Source organism: Colobus angolensis, unplaced genomic scaffold, assembly GCF_000951035.1.
Source record: "Colobus angolensis palliatus isolate OR3802 unplaced genomic scaffold, Cang.pa_1.0 Scaffold292, whole genome shotgun sequence".
Classification (NCBI taxonomy): domain Eukaryota; kingdom Metazoa; phylum Chordata; class Mammalia; order Primates; family Cercopithecidae; genus Colobus; species Colobus angolensis.
The window spans coordinates 1,272,283-1,293,202 of NW_012116177.1; the positions used below are offsets into that span (position 1 = coordinate 1,272,283).

Consider the following 20,920-nt stretch of genomic DNA (forward strand, 5'->3'; position numbering starts at 1 on the left):
AAAAAAAAAAAAAAAAGAATGAGCGTGAAGTAACGACATATACCACACATGTGTCAGGTCAGGCCCATTAGGAATGGGATTTCTGGTGTTTTTCTTGTTATAGCCAGCCTTTGGCCATATGGCCAGCCTACTTCCAATTCTTTTTACTTGAATTTCAGGCTCTACATTACTTTGGCAAAATTCCAGAGTTCTTGACCTTGAAATTAGAAACAACCAAAATATTTTCTTGGAGTTGTTAAAGGCCCTTGAGAGTTCAGAAATTCTAAGCTACTATAGTTGACCTTCAAGCCATATTTGAGATTCCCAGGACAGTGCTTGTGAATGCCTCTCATGATTCACTGGGAGACTTTAATGAGGCCCCAGGAGCACTTCCGGGCAGTTTATTCACACTAGGTAGCCCTAAGGGACTTCTTTTCCCTGTGTAAGAAAAGCCTTAGCTCACCCGTCTGATTATCCCCACATCAGGAACCTTCAGGCAAGCCTTGGATACTGGATTCCTTCAGAGGATCTAACACCCTTGCAAGAACTTGGGAGGGTGTTGCATCCTCACTTCAGTATTCTGGGAAATCTCCAAAATCTCCCTAGTACAGTGAGGCTCGGTCAGGTCCATGGACTGTAGATTTCTTACACGGACTCTTGTTCAAACATGGCTATATTTTTTGTAAAATAAAATTGTTCACTGAGAGAAAGTATGGGTGAAGTGCTGCTGAGCACACTTGATGGTTGAGTCAATAATGTATTCTTTAATGTTATTCATGCCTCAAATCTGCCTTTTAAAATGGCATAAGCTCTCCTAATTTATTAAGATTGTTTTACTGGACTGCTACGAAGTCAAACACAGAATCTGAAATGTGCATGTTTTTGAAGGTATATGGCTCCTGAAATGCTTGATGATACAATGAATGTGAATATCTTTGAGTCCTTCAAACGAGCTGACATCTATTCTGTTGGTCTGGTTTACTGGGAAATAGCCCGGAGGTGTTCGGTCGGAGGTAAAATTTGGAAATATCCTTTGTGTTTGCCTTTCCCTGATACTCTGAATACAAGATGTGATGTTCTATCTTTTTACTCCAAGCACTATATTGAATCAGTTTTTTAGTATTTAAGAGAATACCTTTTGGTGATATATTTCCAGTGGCAAATGTGGGATATCTTGCATGTAATGGAGATTTTATATTGTGATTACTGCTTAGTGGGGTGACAGTTCTCCTGATAATTTTTATTTCCATATGACACTTTATGAAGTACTTGAAAATTATTTGAGTTTGTAAGCTGTAAGCTGATATTCCTAACTTATATCCCAAAGAAGTTAAATGATTTGCAGAGGCAACAGGACTTGAAAGGTTCAGTTTCTTAAGCTTTTCTTGTTTTTTTTCTTCCCTGTGATATGATAAATGTTGTGGGGTTGGATAAAGGTTTGGGAAGAGGCGGACAAAGACAAACTTCCTACCTTTACTGCTCCCAGCAGTTTAGAACTTAATAATGCACCTGGGCATGGTGACTTATGCCTGTAATCCCAAACTTTGGGAGGCCAAGGCAGGTGGATCACTGAGGTCAGGAGTTTGAGACCAGCCTGACCCACGTGGAGAAACCCCGTCTCTACTGAAAATACAACATTAGCCAGGCGTGGGGGCTCATGAGCTGAGATCGCGCCATCGCACTCCAGCCTGGGCAACAAGAGCAAAACTCTATCTCAAAAAAAAAAAAAAAAAAAAAGTACTTAATAATGAGAGAAAGAATTAGGGAGGGGGAAGCCCTGTAAATACATCTGATGAAATTGTTGCATCAGTAGAGAAAAAGTTAAATGCTGGTAGAAAATGGTTTAGAGTTTCCACTTTCAAGTGAGACAGACTTACTTAGGACTAAGCAATGGTTTAGCAATTCCTTGAATGTCCGACTTCAGGCAAGTTACTTAGTTGTAATTTCCTCATCTGTAAAATGAAGATAATACAAAAACTGATCCCTTGGGCTTTAAGGATTTAATGAATTAATTCATGTGAAGCTTTTAGTATAGAGTCTGTTCACAGTAAACATTCGATTAAAGAGCTGTCATTATTAAACTATTGTCATTTTTTTGCACTTTGTATTGATGTCATTTTGCATTACATTAATCTCATTTTTAGAAAACCTTGCAGATTTTATGAAAAGCTTCTAAGGTTAAAATTATGTCTGAATGAGCAAACATATATACTTTTCTCTTTTATTCATAGATGATATTATAAAACATTATAAAACCCTAGTGGACACTAGTGTTTGAATTACAGATTTGCCACTTACTAGCTCTATGTCTCTGAACAAATTCATAACATTCTGTGCCTCAGTTTCCTCATCTATGAAACAAATAATATTGTACCTTGTTTAGTCAGTAGTTTTGAGGACTGATCGGTTAAAACCTGTAAAGGCATTAGGGCAATTCATAGCAAATAGCAAGATTTCAAACATGTTAATAATTTTTTGTAAAAATTTCATATTGATATTAGTCTAGAATTGCTTTTAGATTTTGTCCTTAACTTTTCTTCAGCTGTAAAAATAGTAATTTAGCAGACGTGAATTACCGTTAGTTGTCTAGTATTATAGCATGTCTTACATATTTTAACTTAAAAGCACTGCAGTTAATTAAAAACATTTTATAAGGGATTTCTTGGAATTTAAGTAGTATTCTAATAATTAAGGTCGTCTTTGTCTTTGTCTTTGAGACTCTTTAAATATTAAATATTAACCTTCATGTTGAACTGTCTATCTTCAACTACCTTTGGCTTCTTCTCCAGAACATTCTCACGTTCAGTAGTTCTGAAGTCTAAATGTAAGAAACCCAATGTTAAAAAGATTGCCTAAAAGTTTTCAAAGAGAGAAAGCTGTTTTGTTTTGAAAAAGTTATCTGATGGGAAAATATATGCACTTCATTCACAAAGCAATGAAGCTGTGCTACAAATTTCATAATCAGAAGAAAGGCATTACTTTTAAATTGTATAATGACATTTTAATTAAATAAAAATTTACATAATTTTAATAATAGAAACATGTAAAATTTATTTTGTATAATTATAAAATAGAAATTTTATATATTATATAATTATAAAATTGTTTTATATATTATAATTTTATATAATATATACATTTTAAAGTTATGAAAAAATTTATAACATTTTATAACTTTAACTATTCAACTGAGTGATTTCAATTTATATCCTTGATTTTATAGTGACACATTATTTTAATAAACTTGGCTTTCCAGTTCCCTGGGGTGTCACTTGTGCCTAGAAAACAATTGGTATTATTTGAAATAGACATCTTTGTTTGTTATTTGCACATGGAAATTTATTACGCAAATTTCTTACAGGAATTGTTGAGGAGTACCAATTGCCTTATTATGACATGGTGCCTTCAGATCCCTCGATAGAGGAAATGAGAAAGGTTGTTTGTGACCAGAAGTTTCGACCGAGTATCCCAAACCAGTGGCAAAGTTGTGAAGTAAGGCTATGTTTTTATCTTTATTTTTCTTATTATATTTTTGAGGTGAGTATCAGGGAGAATTTTCAGAGACCATATAGTTTTTCCTTTTTAATGTAAGCATCCAATTCATTCCATATATGTAGACATATGTCTTTTTATAAGTCTTCAGAAGGGTTTTTTTTTTCCCTTTAGTGCTATGCATGCATAATGCTAGGTTATGTGACAGTAACAAATCTTGAAATCTCAGTGACTTTTCACTTTATTTCTTGCTTACAGAAACTGCTCTGCAGGTTAGGCAACTCCCCATGGCACCTGTTCTCACTGCAGTAACTCAATAATCACTCTGATTTTGATCCTTGGACACGTAGTTTCCAGGTCTCTAGGTCAGGTGAAGAGAGGAGCTGGAGGATCACACACTGGCTCTTTAATGCTTTGGCATCAGGTGACACACATCTCTTCCACTCATGGCTCCTACCAGAATTTGTCACATGGTCCCACCAAACTGCAGTGGGGCTGGGAACTGCAGGGAACGCAGGTAGACTCAGTGGGCAGTTAATGTCTCTGCCACACAGAATATTACAATCCAATCATCTTTATATTCGATAAGTTATACCTCATCTCTAACCTGCTGAAGTTTGAACTTATTCTCTCATTAGAAAAGCTCCCTCACATCAGAGACCATTGTTATTTATCTCATCATCTCCAGCAAACCAGTATTTAACCGTAATGTACTAGACAAACAATAAATGGTTATTGCAATGCTTGTTATGCCTTATGTGAAGATAGAGATTTTTTTCTAGCTCTTACAAGAAAAAAGAGTAGAAGGTGGGAAAAAGAGTCTAAACCATCTAACTAGTTTCAGAACCATTCTGATACTTTAATCTCTCTCATTTCAGTTATTGCTGTCTATTTTTTGCCATATTTTAATGTAATGAATGAGGTCTTTTTTAGGTGATGTCTTTTAGTCTGGCTTTGTTTTAGGGAACATTTCTATAGTTGCCTTTTTGTCTCATTTTTCTGTTCCTTCATGTTTCTCAACCCTTTTCTAATTTAATCATGTTTCTCAACCCTTTTTCTAATTTCTAATTTAAAACACAAGATTTGTGTTTTGTTATTTTTATATTTTGTGTAGATATCTTACCTACATACTTGAGAAACAAATTTTGAAGCATTTATAATTTAATTGAAATTAAATTAAAAATTTTCTAATAATAATTTATGTACATGAAACAATATAAACGTATAGTGTTTAAAATATAATAGAATGAAAACTAGTGAATGCATTACCAGGTTTGAAAAATAGAACATTTTCAATACCTTTGAAGATTCCTTACCCCTCTGAGAGGTTACTGTTATAATCAATTATTTCTTTACTATTTTCTTGCTTTGCTTTAGAATTTTACTATATGTATATTTTTTCAGAATATATACATATATCCAGAATAACAATATGTTGTTTACTTTTGCATATTTCTGAAACTTACGTGATTGAAACTTACTGTAGATATTATTTTCAAAATGTTTTCACTCTCCATTATATATATGTAGCTATAATCTGTCCATTTTCATTGCTGTGTAGTATTCCATTTAATAGAAGCATATGCTATATCTGTGAGGTGATGATATAGCATTCTGCTTTAGTTTTTTAATGCAATGACTTACATTTATAGATTTTCCAGTGTTAAACCAAATATACATTCTTGGAATAGACCCAACATAGTCATTTTAGTGTGATCAATTTTGTACATTCCTGATATATGCAATTTTTGTCCAGTACTTTGTTTCTGTCTTATTTTATGTCAATCTCATATAATAGATATTGGCCTCTTTTTATACCATCATTATTTAGACTTATTCACATGTTGATCATTTTCTTTGCTCAGCATTTCTTCTTACCTCTCAAATCATTTTCTGACTTCCTGACATGAATCCTTTAAAAGTATTTTATTTTGTTTTTTTAGAGAAGGCCTAGTGGTTGTAAGATTTTTCAGTCTGGGCGTATCCAAAATGTCTTTATTTTGTCCTCAATCTTGAACAAATAGTTTGTCTAACCATAGAAATTTAGGTTGACAGTTATTTTCTCTAAACACCTTAAAGTTATTATCCCACTATTACCTACTTTCCAGTTTGCTATTGAGAAGTCTGCAATAATCAATCAATAAATTTTTAGTTAATTTAGCTTTTCTTTATGACTAAAGAACTTCTCTATCTTCAGCATTCTGCAGTTTCTCTATGATGTCTTCAGTATAGATATCTCTTGGTTAATCTTGCTTGGAATATTTGGACTATCTTATTCTAGTGCTTGTGACTTTCCTCAGTTCTGGAAAATTCAGAGTCATAGTTCTTCAAATAGTTTGTTCTCTGATTGTTTCTGTTACTCAGTTTTGGAGAACTCATTAGATGCATGTTAGACCCTTCATTATACTTTGCTTTTTTAATTCACTCATATTTTCTATATTTGTGTCATTATGGTATGCATCTCTCAAGATTTATTTTTCAGTTCTTTAATTCTGCCTTCAGATATGTCTAATTTGCCATTTAACTCGTCCATTGAGTTTTCTACTTTATTTATTTATTTTTTTTGAGACAGAATCTTGCTCTGTTGCCCAGGCTGGAGTACAGTGGCATGATCTCAGCTTACTGCTACCTCCGCCTCCCGAGTTCAAATGATTCTCCTCCCTCAGCCTCTGGAGTAGCTGGGATTACAGGCACACGCCACCAGGTTGGCCAGGCTGTCTCGAACTCATGACTTCAGGTGATCCACCCGCCTCAGCCTCTCAAAGTGTTGGGATTACAGGCATGAGCCACCACACCTGGCCAACTGTTATATTTTTGATATCAAGATGTTTTATTGGTACTTTTTCACTTTTTAAAATATTCTCATTTTTTACTCATATTTTGTATTTCTCTTTCCTTTTAAAAATGTATTTTATATACTTATATCATTTAATTCTAGCATCTAGTGTTTTTATGGGCCAAAACTACTATTTACAACAGACTCTTGCTTATGGTACCTTTTTTCCTCATGTGTTTGTGAATTTTCGTTATGAGCTCAGGTTTACTGTAATGTTTAAAGGCATAGGCTTGATTGTTTTTTTCTTCACCAAGAGCCAAGACTTAGGCAATTTCCCTAGAAGATTTCAGGGAAGTAGTCATCCTTAAATTGAGGGCTTTCTAAGCATCTTTTTTTTTTTTTCGAGACAGAGTCTTGCCCTGTTACCCAGGCTAGAGTGCAGTGGTGTGATCATGGCGCACTGCAGCCTTGAACTTCTGGGCCCGAGCAATATCCTCTCACCTCAGCCTCCTCCATAGCTGGGACCACCACACCTGGCTAAGTTTTAAATTTTTTTGTAGAGAGAGGGTCTCCCTGTGTTACCCAGTTTGGTCTTGAACTCCTGGGCTTAAGCAATTCTCTCACCTCAGCCTACCAAAGTGTTGGAATTACAGGCATGAGACACTGCCTGGCCGGCATCTTGATCTGAAACTTTCTGTGTGCTGTGGGCTGTACTCTCTATTACATGCAATCAACCAGTTCTTGAAGTTCTAGACCATGAGAGTAGCAGATACCCCTACAGCAGTCACTTGCTTCAGCAGTTTCCTTTATTTCTCTGGTTTCATGCATTTTCATTGTTTTCCCCTCTTAGTATTTATCTTATCTCTTTGCTGGTTCATTTTTAAAGTCCAGAATTTCTGATATTTATACTTGGATCATAATGTTTATTGTAGTATAATTTACATTTGGTAAAACTCACAAATCTTAGTGTACAGATTGATGAATTTTTTTCATATGTCTACATTTGTGTACTCATCACCAACATCAAGATACAGGGAATTTCCAAGCCTTCCCATATCCCTTGATGTTTTTCATGTCCCATATTCCCAGAAATCAGTGGATTGAAACATTTTTAGTTAGTCTCTACAAGGTTAATATTTGAGTTTTGATATAATTTTTGAAGGAGTTTGACCCTAATCTTCTTCTCATATTGTTTTACATTTACTATTTCTTCATCAAAGCTTAGTTAGCATCAATGGCAGATACAGTGGTGCATGCCTGTGTCCCAGCTACTTGGAAGATTAAGCAGGAGTATCGATTGAGCACAAGAGTTTGAGGCTGTAGTGCGCTATGCTTGCACCTGTGAATAGCCATTGCACTCCAGCCTGGGGAACATAGCAAGACCCCATCTCTTAAAAAAAAAAATAAAGAAGCTTGGCATCAATTCCTGGGTTTATGGCTTTACTTCTTTTCTGCTCTGTTTTATGTGAGTTGCTAAAGTCTTTAATATATTTTTTCTCTCTTAAAGGCACTCCGAGTCATGGGGAGAATAATGCGTGAGTGTTGGTATGCCAACGGTGCGGCCCGCCTAACTGCTCTTCGTATTAAGAAGACTATATCTCAACTTTGTGTCAAAGAAGACTGCAAAGCCTAATGATAATTATGTTAAAAAGAAATCTCTCACAGCTTTCTTTTCCATTTTCCCCTTTATGTGAACGTTTTTGCCATTTTTTTGTTCTACCTCAAAGATAAGACAGTACAGTATTTAAGTGCCCATAAGGCCGCATGAAAAGATAACTCTAAAGTTAAGCATGGGCAGGAGTTGACTTCATCCAATCTCTCTGTTATGTTTAATTTTATTTTGAAAGCAACACCTCCACTCATCTTTTTATTTAATAAGAAAGAACTATATTACAAAAGTATAAAATAAGCTCTATAAAAATGATATAGTCATTAAGTTTTTATTTTACTTGAACCAAGAGCACATGAATGAACAGGAAAAGATGTTAAAAGTTTTTTTTTTTTCTGAGACGAAAACTCATTAATTAATCATGCAAACTAGACCATGCTATCTTAAATAGAAATTTAGGTCATGCAATCTATGTTTCCCCATTTTTAAGTTAGCAGGACTTTTAAAAAAATAAATATTGCTCTAAATTTTAACATATCAAACATGTGAAAGTGGAGCTGCTCAGTGGAAGATGTCAGTGAGATCGGTGTCCCATGTGCCCAGTCTCCTCTTCTGCTGTTCTCCTTCGTAATCCACTACTGCAGCAGTCGCTGAACCACTAAACTTGTTCCTTTCTTTGCAAAAGACATACCTGATATCCTGAGACACTGAGAAATGTCCCAAAGTCACACAGCTAATGGCAGAACTGGCACTAGGTCCACATCTTGTGATAATGAGCACTGTAGTGCAATTATATTATCATTACACTGACTGTAATGAGTCAGCTAGCTTCCTACTTTTCCTTGAGTAGTGCTTTTCTCCCTATGCAATATCTTTTATTATGATATTTGTGGTTTAGTCATGCAGAAGGCATATTGAGTTATTTTGCAGAATCATGATGGACCTGCATGAAATCTCAGAACCATATCTGTTGATTTTTTTTTCTCATAGAAATATCATGGTTACCCCATTTGTTAGTGAGTATTAATGTTTTCTGAACACTTCCAAAGATTAATCAAACATAAATATTCATTGTCTGAAAATGTCTTTAAGATACAATTCAGAGGTCCCTATTTCCTTTGTACATACACACTTAGAAAGAAAAGCCAGAGGAGGAAGAGGAAAGAAGGAAATATTTTGAGAATATATTGAGAAGAATTAAGAAAACTCTTCAATGAAGTGTAACAACCAAACCCTACAGAGGTTATGAGAAACAGCAAATACATATTCCTCTACCCTTTCACAATGAGCGAGTGAGTACAGAAGAATGCTCATGATAGTTCTGCCTTCATTCTACTTTCTGTGGACACAGAGTAATGAATATTTAATGGGACATTAAATATGCCCTGGAAATTTAACATGATGTCTTTTATTCTCCTAAAACATCTTTTTTCAAACTCCATTCCATAGAACATTCTTCTGCTGAGATGATCCAAGACCAAAGTGTTCTTTGATATTGCTTAGAAAGTGATAGTACATGTTAGCATATAATGTATTTTGAAGAGTAAAGTGAATGCTATTGATAACAGCAAAAACAAAAAACAAACAAACAAAAAAACCAAAACTAATAACAGTAAAGAAATGCTACTTGAATTTTTTTTTAACTGGATTGCTCAGATTGCCTGATCGTGGTGGAACCCTTTTATTAAGAGGAGGGGAAACTTTTACTATCCCATATTTAACTGTTCGATAAAGCAAAGCACAGCTTGGGTAATAGTGTTCTGAAGGATATACTTCTGTATTTTCTCATAGAATACAATTTAGTGATTATGCTTCATTTCACTATGAAAATATGTTACTGAATCTGTCTTCATTTTACTGAGTTGAAATAAGGAAGGCAAAACACTGACAGCTATGGAGTTTGCGTGTACTTCCATACTTGTTAATGCTCTCATCCACTCATTAAATAATCATAGAGTACCCATATCTTGCTTGCCACAATATCGGGTACAAGAGGGAATACAAAGATAGATAGGTCCTGCCCTCAGGGATTTTAAAGTCTAATTTGGGAATGTGAATAGGGATGTGAGTGTGTGGGGGAAGAAAATAAATTGACAGATAAAATATGAAGTGGGATGTCTTGAGTTCTGCATGACAGTGGGTTTCTAGGATAGGTCTGAAAATCGCTTTCATTTGCAACGCATTTAGAAAGTAGCTTTATTTGGATATTACAGACAATCTAAATATATCATCAGTTTTTAAAAGTGCCTATGTGAAGTGATTTTTCAAAAGAGCCTATGTGAAGGGGTAATCTTGCTTGTGCTTGTTACTGATTTCTCATAGATTGTTTTTCTGCATATATAAGAATGAAATTATTTATTTACTATGGTTGTACGTGCCTCAAATAAACAAGAATGATACTTCCTGTTTTATTTACTTATGTTGGGTAAATATGCTTATTGAATTTTTAAGAGAGGATTTTTTAACATCTCCATTCTTCTTGTCATTATGTTTTGTAGCTTATTTGAGGGTGTCTAAATATAATTTCATATTTTATTGGTTCAACTTTCACTCTGAAGAAATCTGTATGCTAGTACATTTTGAGGTATTTTTCTTGTTCTTGTGTTGGTTAACTATGACTCCTTGCTGAGTAGTCTTATATTTCAATTACAAAACACATTTTTAAAGAAAGGGAATAGAGCAGCAAAAATGATGAGGAAAATGTTAAAAGTTGTAATATTTCCTTTACTCTTAACAGGATTATATATAGAATATGCTCACTTACAAAAATAGGATGATGAAGTTTAGAGCATAAGGCAGGCTTCTTGTATATACTTATGCTGTCAAATGTTATATTGTTTTTAATGGAGTCCCTCTGTGTAATATTTATTTCTTTTAAATTTTGTTATAAGCAAAAAAAACAAAAAAAATTCTTCTTAGGTTAGGTTCAGAGTATCAGTGTTCTTTACTCCTTACAGATATTTTGGCTTTGGGGTATAATACAACACTTGGGAAAACGCTATTATGAATTTTCAGTACTGTATAAAGTGGTGATGGGATTTAAATGCAGCATCACTTTCTGAAAATAAGAGAAACATTATTTGTTGTCAGTATTTCAGCATGAACTTGTTGCCTTGTAAATTTTGCCTTTAAGTTTGTAATTGGTACAGATTCTGTTGTATGCTTTCTTCTATGTCTAAAATATTTGGCATGTCACATCTAGAATTCTTAATTTATGTTCTGACTTGAGAGTTAAGTGAAACATGACTGTCGTGCACTATTTTAGGCATAGCACTTGCTTCTCATCTTTATACTTTCAATTAACTTTGCATTTTAAATTTCCATGATTGTATGAAAATAGTAACCTGGTTGCAGTATCTGAAAAAATTAAAATTAGCTTTTATTTAAAAATGAAAATCTACAATAGATTCATTAGGTTGGAAGTTCCACAGTAATTTATTATTTTATTACAGCTACTATTGTAGAATTATTAATAAAATAAAACAAAACTACTATTTTCCTGGAATTTTGCCACCATGTGACTCATTGGGGCAGAGAAAACTCAGGGTTATCTTTGAGTCTGCGCAAAAGTACCAGGGAACCTGCTTAGCAAATCATCTGAAAACAGGGAGTTGATGTTTGCCATTATACAAAGTTTGAGTAAACAACTTAACATTGCTTTTTAGGGCATAGTCTTTGATTGAAATAAGTATGAGAGTGTATTTGGCTAAATAAATGTATTTAAAATAGAGAAATTTTATTTCCCACTGGAAAATTAAGAAAATAACAGTACCAAATGAATAAAAGCTGGCAGTTGACGTCTTCAATAATCATTCCTTTAAATAAATTCACAAACGCATCATTACAAGCTACTTAGGAATGTTTAGTATTAGTATCTTAAAATGGCACCATTGTGGTTTTCAAAGATATTTTAAACATCTTTTGTGAAACATACCATTTCTGTTTGACAATGCTTAGTTCTAGCTTTGCGTGCTAATACCTACATGGAGTTTTTCTGCTATTTTAGTGAAAACAGTAATTGTTTTATCTTGAGAGCTGCTTCTAAATAACAAGTCAATTGGAATATAGTTTTTAAAAAATGTTAATATTAAGTAGAATTTTTATAATATGAGCATTTTACAAAACATTTTAATGAAAATATATAGATATTTGACTTTCTTTTTTCCATCTAGCCTTGCTTTATATTTCATTATTTTTTTCACTTTTTTTCTTAATATTCTCTCACTATCTTTCAACATTATCATTAGTTTCTAATTAAAAAAATAACTATTATTTAACATAACCATCTGGAATTTAGCCTTCTAATGAAAGAGAATCCCTTAGTACTCTCAGAGATTATATAACTTGATTCCAGTTTTGTTTAGATGATGAGACCAAGGATCAGAGATTAAATGACTACTAGTTATTAGCAGAACTCTCATGAAAGCCTGGTGGTGACACCCAGCACTGTTCCCTGCCATATCCCCAACTTTTACTGATTAAAAATTAATTTGCATGCATCTAAACCTACCTTGAATGCACACTAACATAATGTGCCATTCAACGATGATGAAATCCCACTTCTTGTGTTTCTACTAAAATAATTTACTCACTCAGGGTGGGGTCACTGAGAAAAACTAAACCAGGCAAAGAGAGAGTTGTAGAATGGTTGTCAAGCTAAGTAGGCAACCACTGGGGTGCTGATAAAATTAATGGATAAAATTTAGGGACGGTGAGAGTATAGAATTTCTTAGTGCCAGTAATGATTAGAGAAGCTTCCTGACATCCGCCACCCTTTCTGTAAGGATTGTTCTTTCTCTTTGTACTTTGGAATGGGGGTGAAAGCTGATTTAATAGCTGAATTTGGGACTATGTCCAGTGGTATATTATCTGACTTTTCTCTCTTTCTCTTTTTCTTCCCCCGTCAGTTTCTCATTAGTTTGTCTCTGACGTTCATCTTCTTTTAGTGCATTAAAAAATGTTTGGCAGATCTCATCAGTCCCAAGTCACTCTATAATTCCTGTAATTCTTTAGTTATCTTTTAATCTGTCCAAACTGCTACACAATGAACTTCTTAACAAGATTTTAAGTTCCCCACCGATGTATAAGAGGTTTCACCTCGTAACTTCTCCATTAATCCTTCATTTGGCACTATAGAGTATTTGTTAATGGCAGAGATGATTTTTTTTTCAAAACCAAAAAGACTAGCTGTTAATTGTATTCTAGCTTTTAGCTAACATATAAAGAATGTCTACTTTTGCTTTAATGCTAAATCCCACTTGAGAAATAGTGACTGGGAAAGACAATTTGAAATATATGCCCCATAATGTGGTTGCTAAATTTATTTCTGCTGTTCCATACCATTGCTTTGTTTTGCTTTTGACATCTCTTAAAACTAAGCCATTATGCTATTAGTTTGGAACATAATACTACAGCAAAATTAGGTAACAATCTCTATTTTAAAATTCCCCTAACAATAATAGAACTGCCAGCATACTTTTCTCTTTCAGTTGTAGATGAATACATTTGAGAGAAGAGCTCTATTTCATCCTAGATTTTAATATTTTCAGATGTGACTGTATTTCCTGATCATTGGTCCAGGTTATCCTAAAATAAATTTTTCTCTCCAGACCTAACCATTTTAACTGCAAGAGTTTACTGTGGGTTACATTAATCTGAATTTTAATAGGGCCACTGAGAATCTGAGTGCTTTAGGGGATTACCCTTATACCCACTGCCATCACATCCAGTCGGGCCTGTTGTGCTCTATACAAATCTTCCCAGCTGAGGGGCAGATGGGGGCTAAAATCCAACTGCAATTGGCTCCCAGACATAATTTTATATTTTACAGAAAAGCATCTTATTGGCTTATATATGTTTAAGGAATGGTCTGGCTTATACATCTTCAGAAAATGAGAATTAAAAAGCCAAAATAATTCTTGACTTCTGCAAATTGAACAAAGAACTTAGAAGAAATAATACTTTATCTTTTCATCCTGGCATTCCTGAGAGAAAAGAAATTGTGTGTTTATCGTGTTGGTTTAATTTTTCAACCCAGACAATCTGCAGCAAGGCACATGGACCCTAATTTTGATATCTTACACACAGTTTTCATTCTATGCATGGAGCTAGTTACTGACTTTGCCTGTAAAGAGAGGATTGTGTGCCTAAATTTTGTCTAGCAAATGCAAGCATAGAATGAAATTTACTAATATTTCTATTTCTTCCATAGGCTAAATAATAGTAACTATTTTTGAAGACCCAGGCCTTTTTTTCCTCTTCATACAAAATAAGAGTATCTGAGCCAAAATATTAAATTCTAGTTCATTTCTGCAATGACTAGTGTCGTGCTCATGTACTCTTCTAATTCTAGACTGGAGAAGATTATTCAAACTTGATCTGTGTTTCAGGTTTTTAAATGTCCTAAAAACAGAAAATTAGATTCAGTTCTCAAAAAAGGAATTTTGGATTGACTTTCAAAGTACTAATACTAATTATACTTTTCTTTTGGTAGTGTGACTCTTCTTATACCTAAGAACATATTACAAATGTCAAAACTATTGCATTTTGACATTGCAAAACATGCCTTGAACTCTTGAACTACTGTGAAAAGAATCACCATTGTAAAGACTTTTTGTAAGATAGCTGATACTCTTAAGTATGTAAAAAGATTGTCTTTCAGCCGCTAGGCCCAAAGGAATGTATACAAGGAAGGAATATGAAAAAATAAATTAGGTTTTAAAATAAGAATTGGGCAATAAACTGTATCAAAAATATGTAGATGGATTTTAGTAGTTGTAATTTAAATGTTGAAGATGAAGAGAATTTCAAACTCCAAAGAGAAGTGAATGATATTCAGATGTTTCATTAATTTCTAGTCTGTGAAAATATGCATTTTATAGTAATATGTATAGACTTATTTTATTTAGAAATAATAGTGTTTTAGAATTTATTAAAAACTCAGTGATAGCCTTTATACCAAAATGTTTAACTTTACCAACAGCAAGTCATAAAAGTATTTATTTTAAAGCTTTTTAATATTATCGCGTAACTTTCATCTGTCTTCAGATGTAAATAATTATCTGCCTAAATGTTATATTTTTATGTATGCATTTTCTGAAAATGTATTGTTTTGTAAAGTGGGAAAGATAATAAATCAAGCACTTCTTGCACTTGTTTCTGTGAAGCATATAGAACTCTATTTTAAATAAAGGAAGATGTGTCGTAGTTTGGTTTCTATATAATTATGTTTGTTTATTTTTAAATTGTGTTTTGTTTGTATGCAGTGTATGCAGAGGGTGTTGGAGACTTAAAAGCTGGCTCCAGTGGGCACTGGAATTTTACTTCCTTCGTTCCTTTCAACCAAGGAGTTATAGAATTCCAGAATTTCAGAACTGGAAGGGATACTTCTTCAATAGCCATTTCTCTACATGGCACTTAGGACAATAGATTTTGTTTCTTTTTTTTCTACCAAGCAACTGTTTGTTTGCACTTTTTAAACATTTACTAAATGACTACTGGGTTGACCTGCTCTCAAACCTAAAATAGCTCCCATTACACTTAAAATCACAAGCGTGTGGTCTACAAGCCTTTTCAGGACACGGAACCAGCCAACTGCTCTACCTTCATTTCCAGTGTCCCCACATTCATCCCCAACTGTTCTCCAGACCCTGGCTTCATGCTGTTCCCTGAACTTGCCAAACACATGCCTGTCCCAGGGCTTTGCTCCTGCTGTTTGGTCTTCCTGGAACATTAGAGGTCTCTGTAAGAATGCCATCACACCAAATTAACCTTTCTTGCTACCCTTTCAAAAGTAGCACACTTTGTCATTCACTACCCATTTCCCCTGTGTAATTTTTTCTTTACAGCATTTAGCATTAATAGGCATTCAATTATATATCTGCTAGTATGTATGATCAAAATGACGAAATCCTTGAGCACTGGAATTAGGGAATTAGGGGTCATTTCACTTATGTTTGAAGATATAGTTTTAAAATATTAAGAGTAATGTATTGTTTGGGACAGTAAAAAAATACTCTATGAAACTCATTATTCGTACCCCAATATCTGCAATTAACCTTCGGATTGGGTTTCTTACCCAATCAAGAATAGTTCAGCTTGATTTCTAATTCATGACGGCTGTTTCAGAATGACATTATGAGAAGATTAGTTGTTTGATTTATATTCTGAACCCCACAAAGTTGATGTTTTCTGAGACTTAACATAAGAGAGGCACAACACTGAATTGGTTTTACTTTTGGTATAGATTCTTAATTTCTTTTGCTTATCTATTTTTTTTTCCATTTTGGGAGCAGTTTTGTTAAGGGTCCTGAATATTTTGCATTAAGTCAGTGCTAACCAGCTTCACCAGCCAAATATTATTGGTTAGCAATCATTAAGTCAGGTTCTCAACTGCTTCATTATTAGCTGCTGCTTGGAGTTGCAGAGAAAGGCAAAATATTTATATCATATCAATGTAGACTGTGAAACCTAGGCATGAAATAAAGTGAATGCTTTAGTTTCAGTGGCATTAGCCGTAGCGTTTTCTTCCCTCAGTTGTAATTCTGCAATTTCAGCGTCTTAATTTTAAAACATTAATATGTGCAAACTTTGGTGAATGTTCACATTGATGCAATAGTTTACCTACAGTGTGAACATAAAATTGGATAGTTACTTTTTTGCCTCAGGATAAATTCCTGGAGATTAGGAGATTACTGAATCCAGGCTGTTTTATGAGGTGTTCTGGAAGTGATTTTCAAGAAATGCTCTGTGACTTTTAGAAGAAATATACATATTTTGGTAGAGAGTTATTAAAACATTGATTTGAATAGTTTCTTTAAAATCTATTTATTAGAAATATTTTCCCACAGAGTGCATTTTTTTGTCTTATTAATGATGTATGTAACAAAATTGTAATTACAATCACTTTTATATTTAAAAGAGGTTAATATTCTTTTTTCCTTCAAATATTAGTTAACAAGTCCTTATCAAACATTGCTGCTAAGTGTATAGTATCTTAGCAGTCATCTAAGTGTTAAGAAAACACTTAGTTCTTGCACTCAAGAAGATAATCTATTTAGGAAGACGATGCACATGGAAAGCTATCTAACGTTAGAAGATAGTGATATAAGAAAGGATGTAAGAAAGAAAATTATTAAGGCCTAGTGTGGGCACAAATATTAAATGTGAATGGAGACATAGAAATCAGATATTGATTCTGTTGAAATAGTCAAGAAAATTGACTTGTTGAGGCTTGTGGGATGGGAAAGTTTGTTTAAGTAGAATACAAGGAAGACGTTGTCCCTGGTTGGAAACGTGTCTAAAACAAGGGCCGATGCTCATGGCAGTGAGTAACCTACAGGGCTGGGATTGAGGGATTCTGTAAGGATTAGATTACAGCATTAACTTGATCCTGTCATTGAGGGAAAAAGGTTTTAAAGCAGCAGTGATATGTGAAGTTGGCATTTAATAAAGGCAGTAAAAGAATTACCCTCTTAAGAGATTTATCAAAGTAACCAGAAGATTCCAACATACCCTTTCTTTCCTAAAGATAACTATTTAGAGGTAGTACGCAGGTGAAGAATTTCAAGACGAGCTATACAAGCGGTGTGATGTGAATGTTTTTATGTGGTATATTTTCCCTACTTTTTAATGTATCTTAAATGCAAAACAAAATATTGTCATAAGGAAGACAAAAAAGAAATGACATTTAATCTTTAATCATTTAGTTTTATTACAATCATGACACAAAGAATTAGAAAAATACATACACAGAAAGAAACAATCATTTATAAAGGTCTACCTTGTAATTCCATCTTTGCACAAAGAAATTTCTAGGTGCCACTAAACTGTATGCATTAAATTTCAAACATAATCAAATCAGGTTTAGAAATACTAATGGTGTTTCATAGAAGAATCCTTGCTTCAGCAACTTAGGAAATTACACTTGATTTTCTTTTGAGTGTTGTTCAATTGTGCTTGAAATTGTTCATTTGAACCCTTCTAAACAACAAGCAGGTGGTTAACTGTGGGCACTGTTTAACATTTACACAAAAAATTCCAAGCACAATGCACTTTTGCTCCGTGAATGTCAACTGGCTTTTCCTTCTCTCTCATAGCCTGTCCTTCCCTGGCCATTAGATTTGACCTTGCTACATCCCTGAAAAGAGACCTGGCTGAAATGTAGCTACTTGCTAGGGAGCATTAGACTATTTTTATAGTCCTGCAGCTAAAGCTTTTAATGTGGCAACTGCTGGTTACTGAAGCAGTTTAAGAAAAAGGAACTGCTGAGTTTGCCTTTTATTTTTAAATGGAGAAACACAAGGTGACAATCACATAAGATGTAAGTGAAGCGGAACAGGGGAAATACAGCCTAGGATTTCTGTATAGAGCAAAAGCAAGAATTTGCAAAACACATTTCAATTCTGTACTGCAATCTGGCTCTTTACTTTTATATAATATATGAACTAGTTCATAAAATGCACTTTTCTCTATGTCAGCTTTTCCTTTATCAGAAATACATGGGTGATACCGTAAACATCTTACTGAGAATTTAGTCACTGTGAGGTATTTGTGAAAAAACCAAAAATTTACAATTGGGTAGAAATGTGACATTCGCAAAGACATAGACTTCGTAGTTCTTTCCTTTCCAAAGCACTTTTGTAGGTGTAGGGTACATTCTCTGTCCCCATCTTCTCTGCCCATTCACTCCTCCACCCACTGCAATAGAACTTTTGACTCTTCCTGTAAAATGGCCTCTTCTGTGCTAAGTATTTTGTAGCAGTCTGCTGCAAGGATATTTACCCTTTTCTTCCCTTGTCCCTCTCTGGCCTTTGCAACAGACTGTCCTCTCCCGCAATTATTTTCCTTTCCTTGATTATCCTCCCCCTACTTCTTCTTTTTGTCTGCATTCTGCACTTCTTCTTCTTTTTTTTTTTTTTTAAGACAGTCTCACTCTGTTACCCAAACTGGCAAACATTGTAGCATCGACTTTTCCAGGCTCAAGTGATTCTCCCACCTCAGCCTTCCCAGTAGCTGGGACCAGGCGTGTGCCAGTAAACCTGGCTAATTTTTCTATTATTTATAGAGACAAGGTTTCACTGTGTTGCCCAGGCTGGTCTCAAACTCCTGGGCTCAAATGATCCACCTGCCCGCCTTGGCCTCCCAAAGTCCTGGGATCACAGGTGTGAGCCACCGCTCCTGGACGGTATTTTCTTCTCTTCGAGTCCCTACAATGCTAATATTTACCTATGTCTAGCTTTGGCTGTCCTAAACACTCCTCCTTGGTGATCTCATCTACTCTTTTGTCTCTAATAAGGCTGGTGATGTTCAAACCTGCATATTTTTTCCAGATTTCTCTTCTAAGATCCAGGCCCTAATGTCCAGCCTCTTCTTTATGTATCCACTTGGTTATAACATAGTCACTTCTGATTCCAATGTCAAAATGTAATTTTTTGTGTCTGACTTTTTGCTTAGCATACTGTTTTTGACATTCAGTCATGTTGTTAGATGTATCAGCAGCTTGTTCTTTTTTATTGCTGGGTATAGTTCTGTTCTATTAACATATCACAATTTGTTTACGCATTCACTTGTTGAACATTTGGGTTGTTCCTGGGTTGGGGCTGTTATGAATAAATCTGCTGTGAACACTGATGTTTAAGGTGCTTATAGATATGTGTTTTCAATTCTCTTGAGTAAATACCTAACACTATAATTGCTGGAGTGTAAATACTTACAAGTAGAATTAGGTAAATACTTAGGGGTGCAAAGTGTTTGTACCATTTTATACTCATTATCAGTGTATGAGAGTAATGGTTGCTCCAGAGTTTTTCATTGTAGCTTTTGTGGTGAAGTGCAGTAATATCTCATTGTTATTTTAAATTGCACTTTTGCGATCACTAATAATATTTAGCTTCTTTTCCTACAAATACTGACTTTGCGTATTTGGAGTACATCAAAATATTTTGCCCCCTTTTTTTTTACTGGTTGTTTGTTTTCTTATTATTGAGTTGTAAGTATACTTTATGGATTCTGGATACAAATATTTGACAAATATCAAGTAATTTTTTTCATGACAAACTTGTTTCCCTGCCTGTGATCCCTCTTGTTCAACCCAACAACCCAGTCCTATTGTCCCTTCTTCCTTAATGTATCTATCCTTCCTCTTCATCTGTATGCCACCATACCACTGTCTCACTTCAGGCCCCTACCAGTTGTTACTTTGGTGTCTGCCATGGTCTTTTCTCATATTGTGTCTCCATTTCCACTCCTATTAATTTACTCTCTTTCAGATAACTACCAGTGATTGTTCTAAATTGTAAGTATAATCAGCTTATTTTCCTCTTTACAATATTTTAAAATTTCAATTTGAAACTGTTTATTTCTGGACAAAGTTAGAATTTCATAGCAACTCAATTTCCTTCCTTTACTCCTCCCTCAGCTAATCTCTCATATACCTGTCTTTCTCTAATATACCTGTCAACTAAAACTACTGGCAATGGTATAAACACTGCATGTGTATCTATGATTCTAGGATTTCATGTAATTATTTTTCCACCTTTCTGGAATTTCCCTGTCTCTGTCTAACTCACATGATTCACTTTTATTTCTGATCAGGCTCAGTTTAAACATGATCTTCTTTTGAATATTGTCTCACTCATTCATTCTTGATGTAGGCACCTGTCTTAATCGGAGTTTTCTAGAAAGAGAGTCCGAGGAAGGGTCTAGGTGTTAATGGTTTTCTTGGGAGGTGCAAAGCTAGTGCAGACAAAGTGAGGACCTTCACTTTGATTATTTCCCTTAAATTCAGATGAATAATTGGGATAAATAAATAAGCATGTGTATATTTGAATCTTATATTGTTTTCTGTAAATCACATCAAATCTATGAAAAACCTACAGTTATACCTAATGGTTAAAGACTATACTTTCTCCTAAGTCCAGAAATAAATTAATATTAATTTTCACAACTTCTACACAACATTGTATTGGAGATCTAGTTTGTGAAATAAGGTAAGAGAAAGGAAGAAAAGAAATACAGATTGGGGCTGGGTGTGGTGGTTCATGTCTGTAATTCCAGAACTTTGG

At 34.3% G+C, this 20,920-nt stretch overlaps 1 protein-coding gene across 4 annotated transcripts in view; it reads left to right on the top strand.

Moving 5' to 3' along the window:
* ACVR1C (activin A receptor, type IC) overlaps positions 1-8,377 on the top strand; it is a 92,571-nt gene extending 84,194 nt beyond the window's left edge. For all 4 annotated transcript variants that reach the window (XM_011949194.1, XM_011949195.1, XM_011949196.1 and 1 more), the window contains 3 exons: positions 868-992; positions 3,341-3,471; positions 7,755-8,377. In XM_011949194.1, the coding sequence (XP_011804584.1) occupies positions 868-992; positions 3,341-3,471; positions 7,755-7,880 (382 nt within the window). In that variant the 3' untranslated portion in view covers positions 7,881-8,377. The remainder of the gene's footprint in view (positions 1-867; positions 993-3,340; positions 3,472-7,754) is intronic.
* Positions 8,378-20,920: the final 12,543 nt, after the last annotated feature.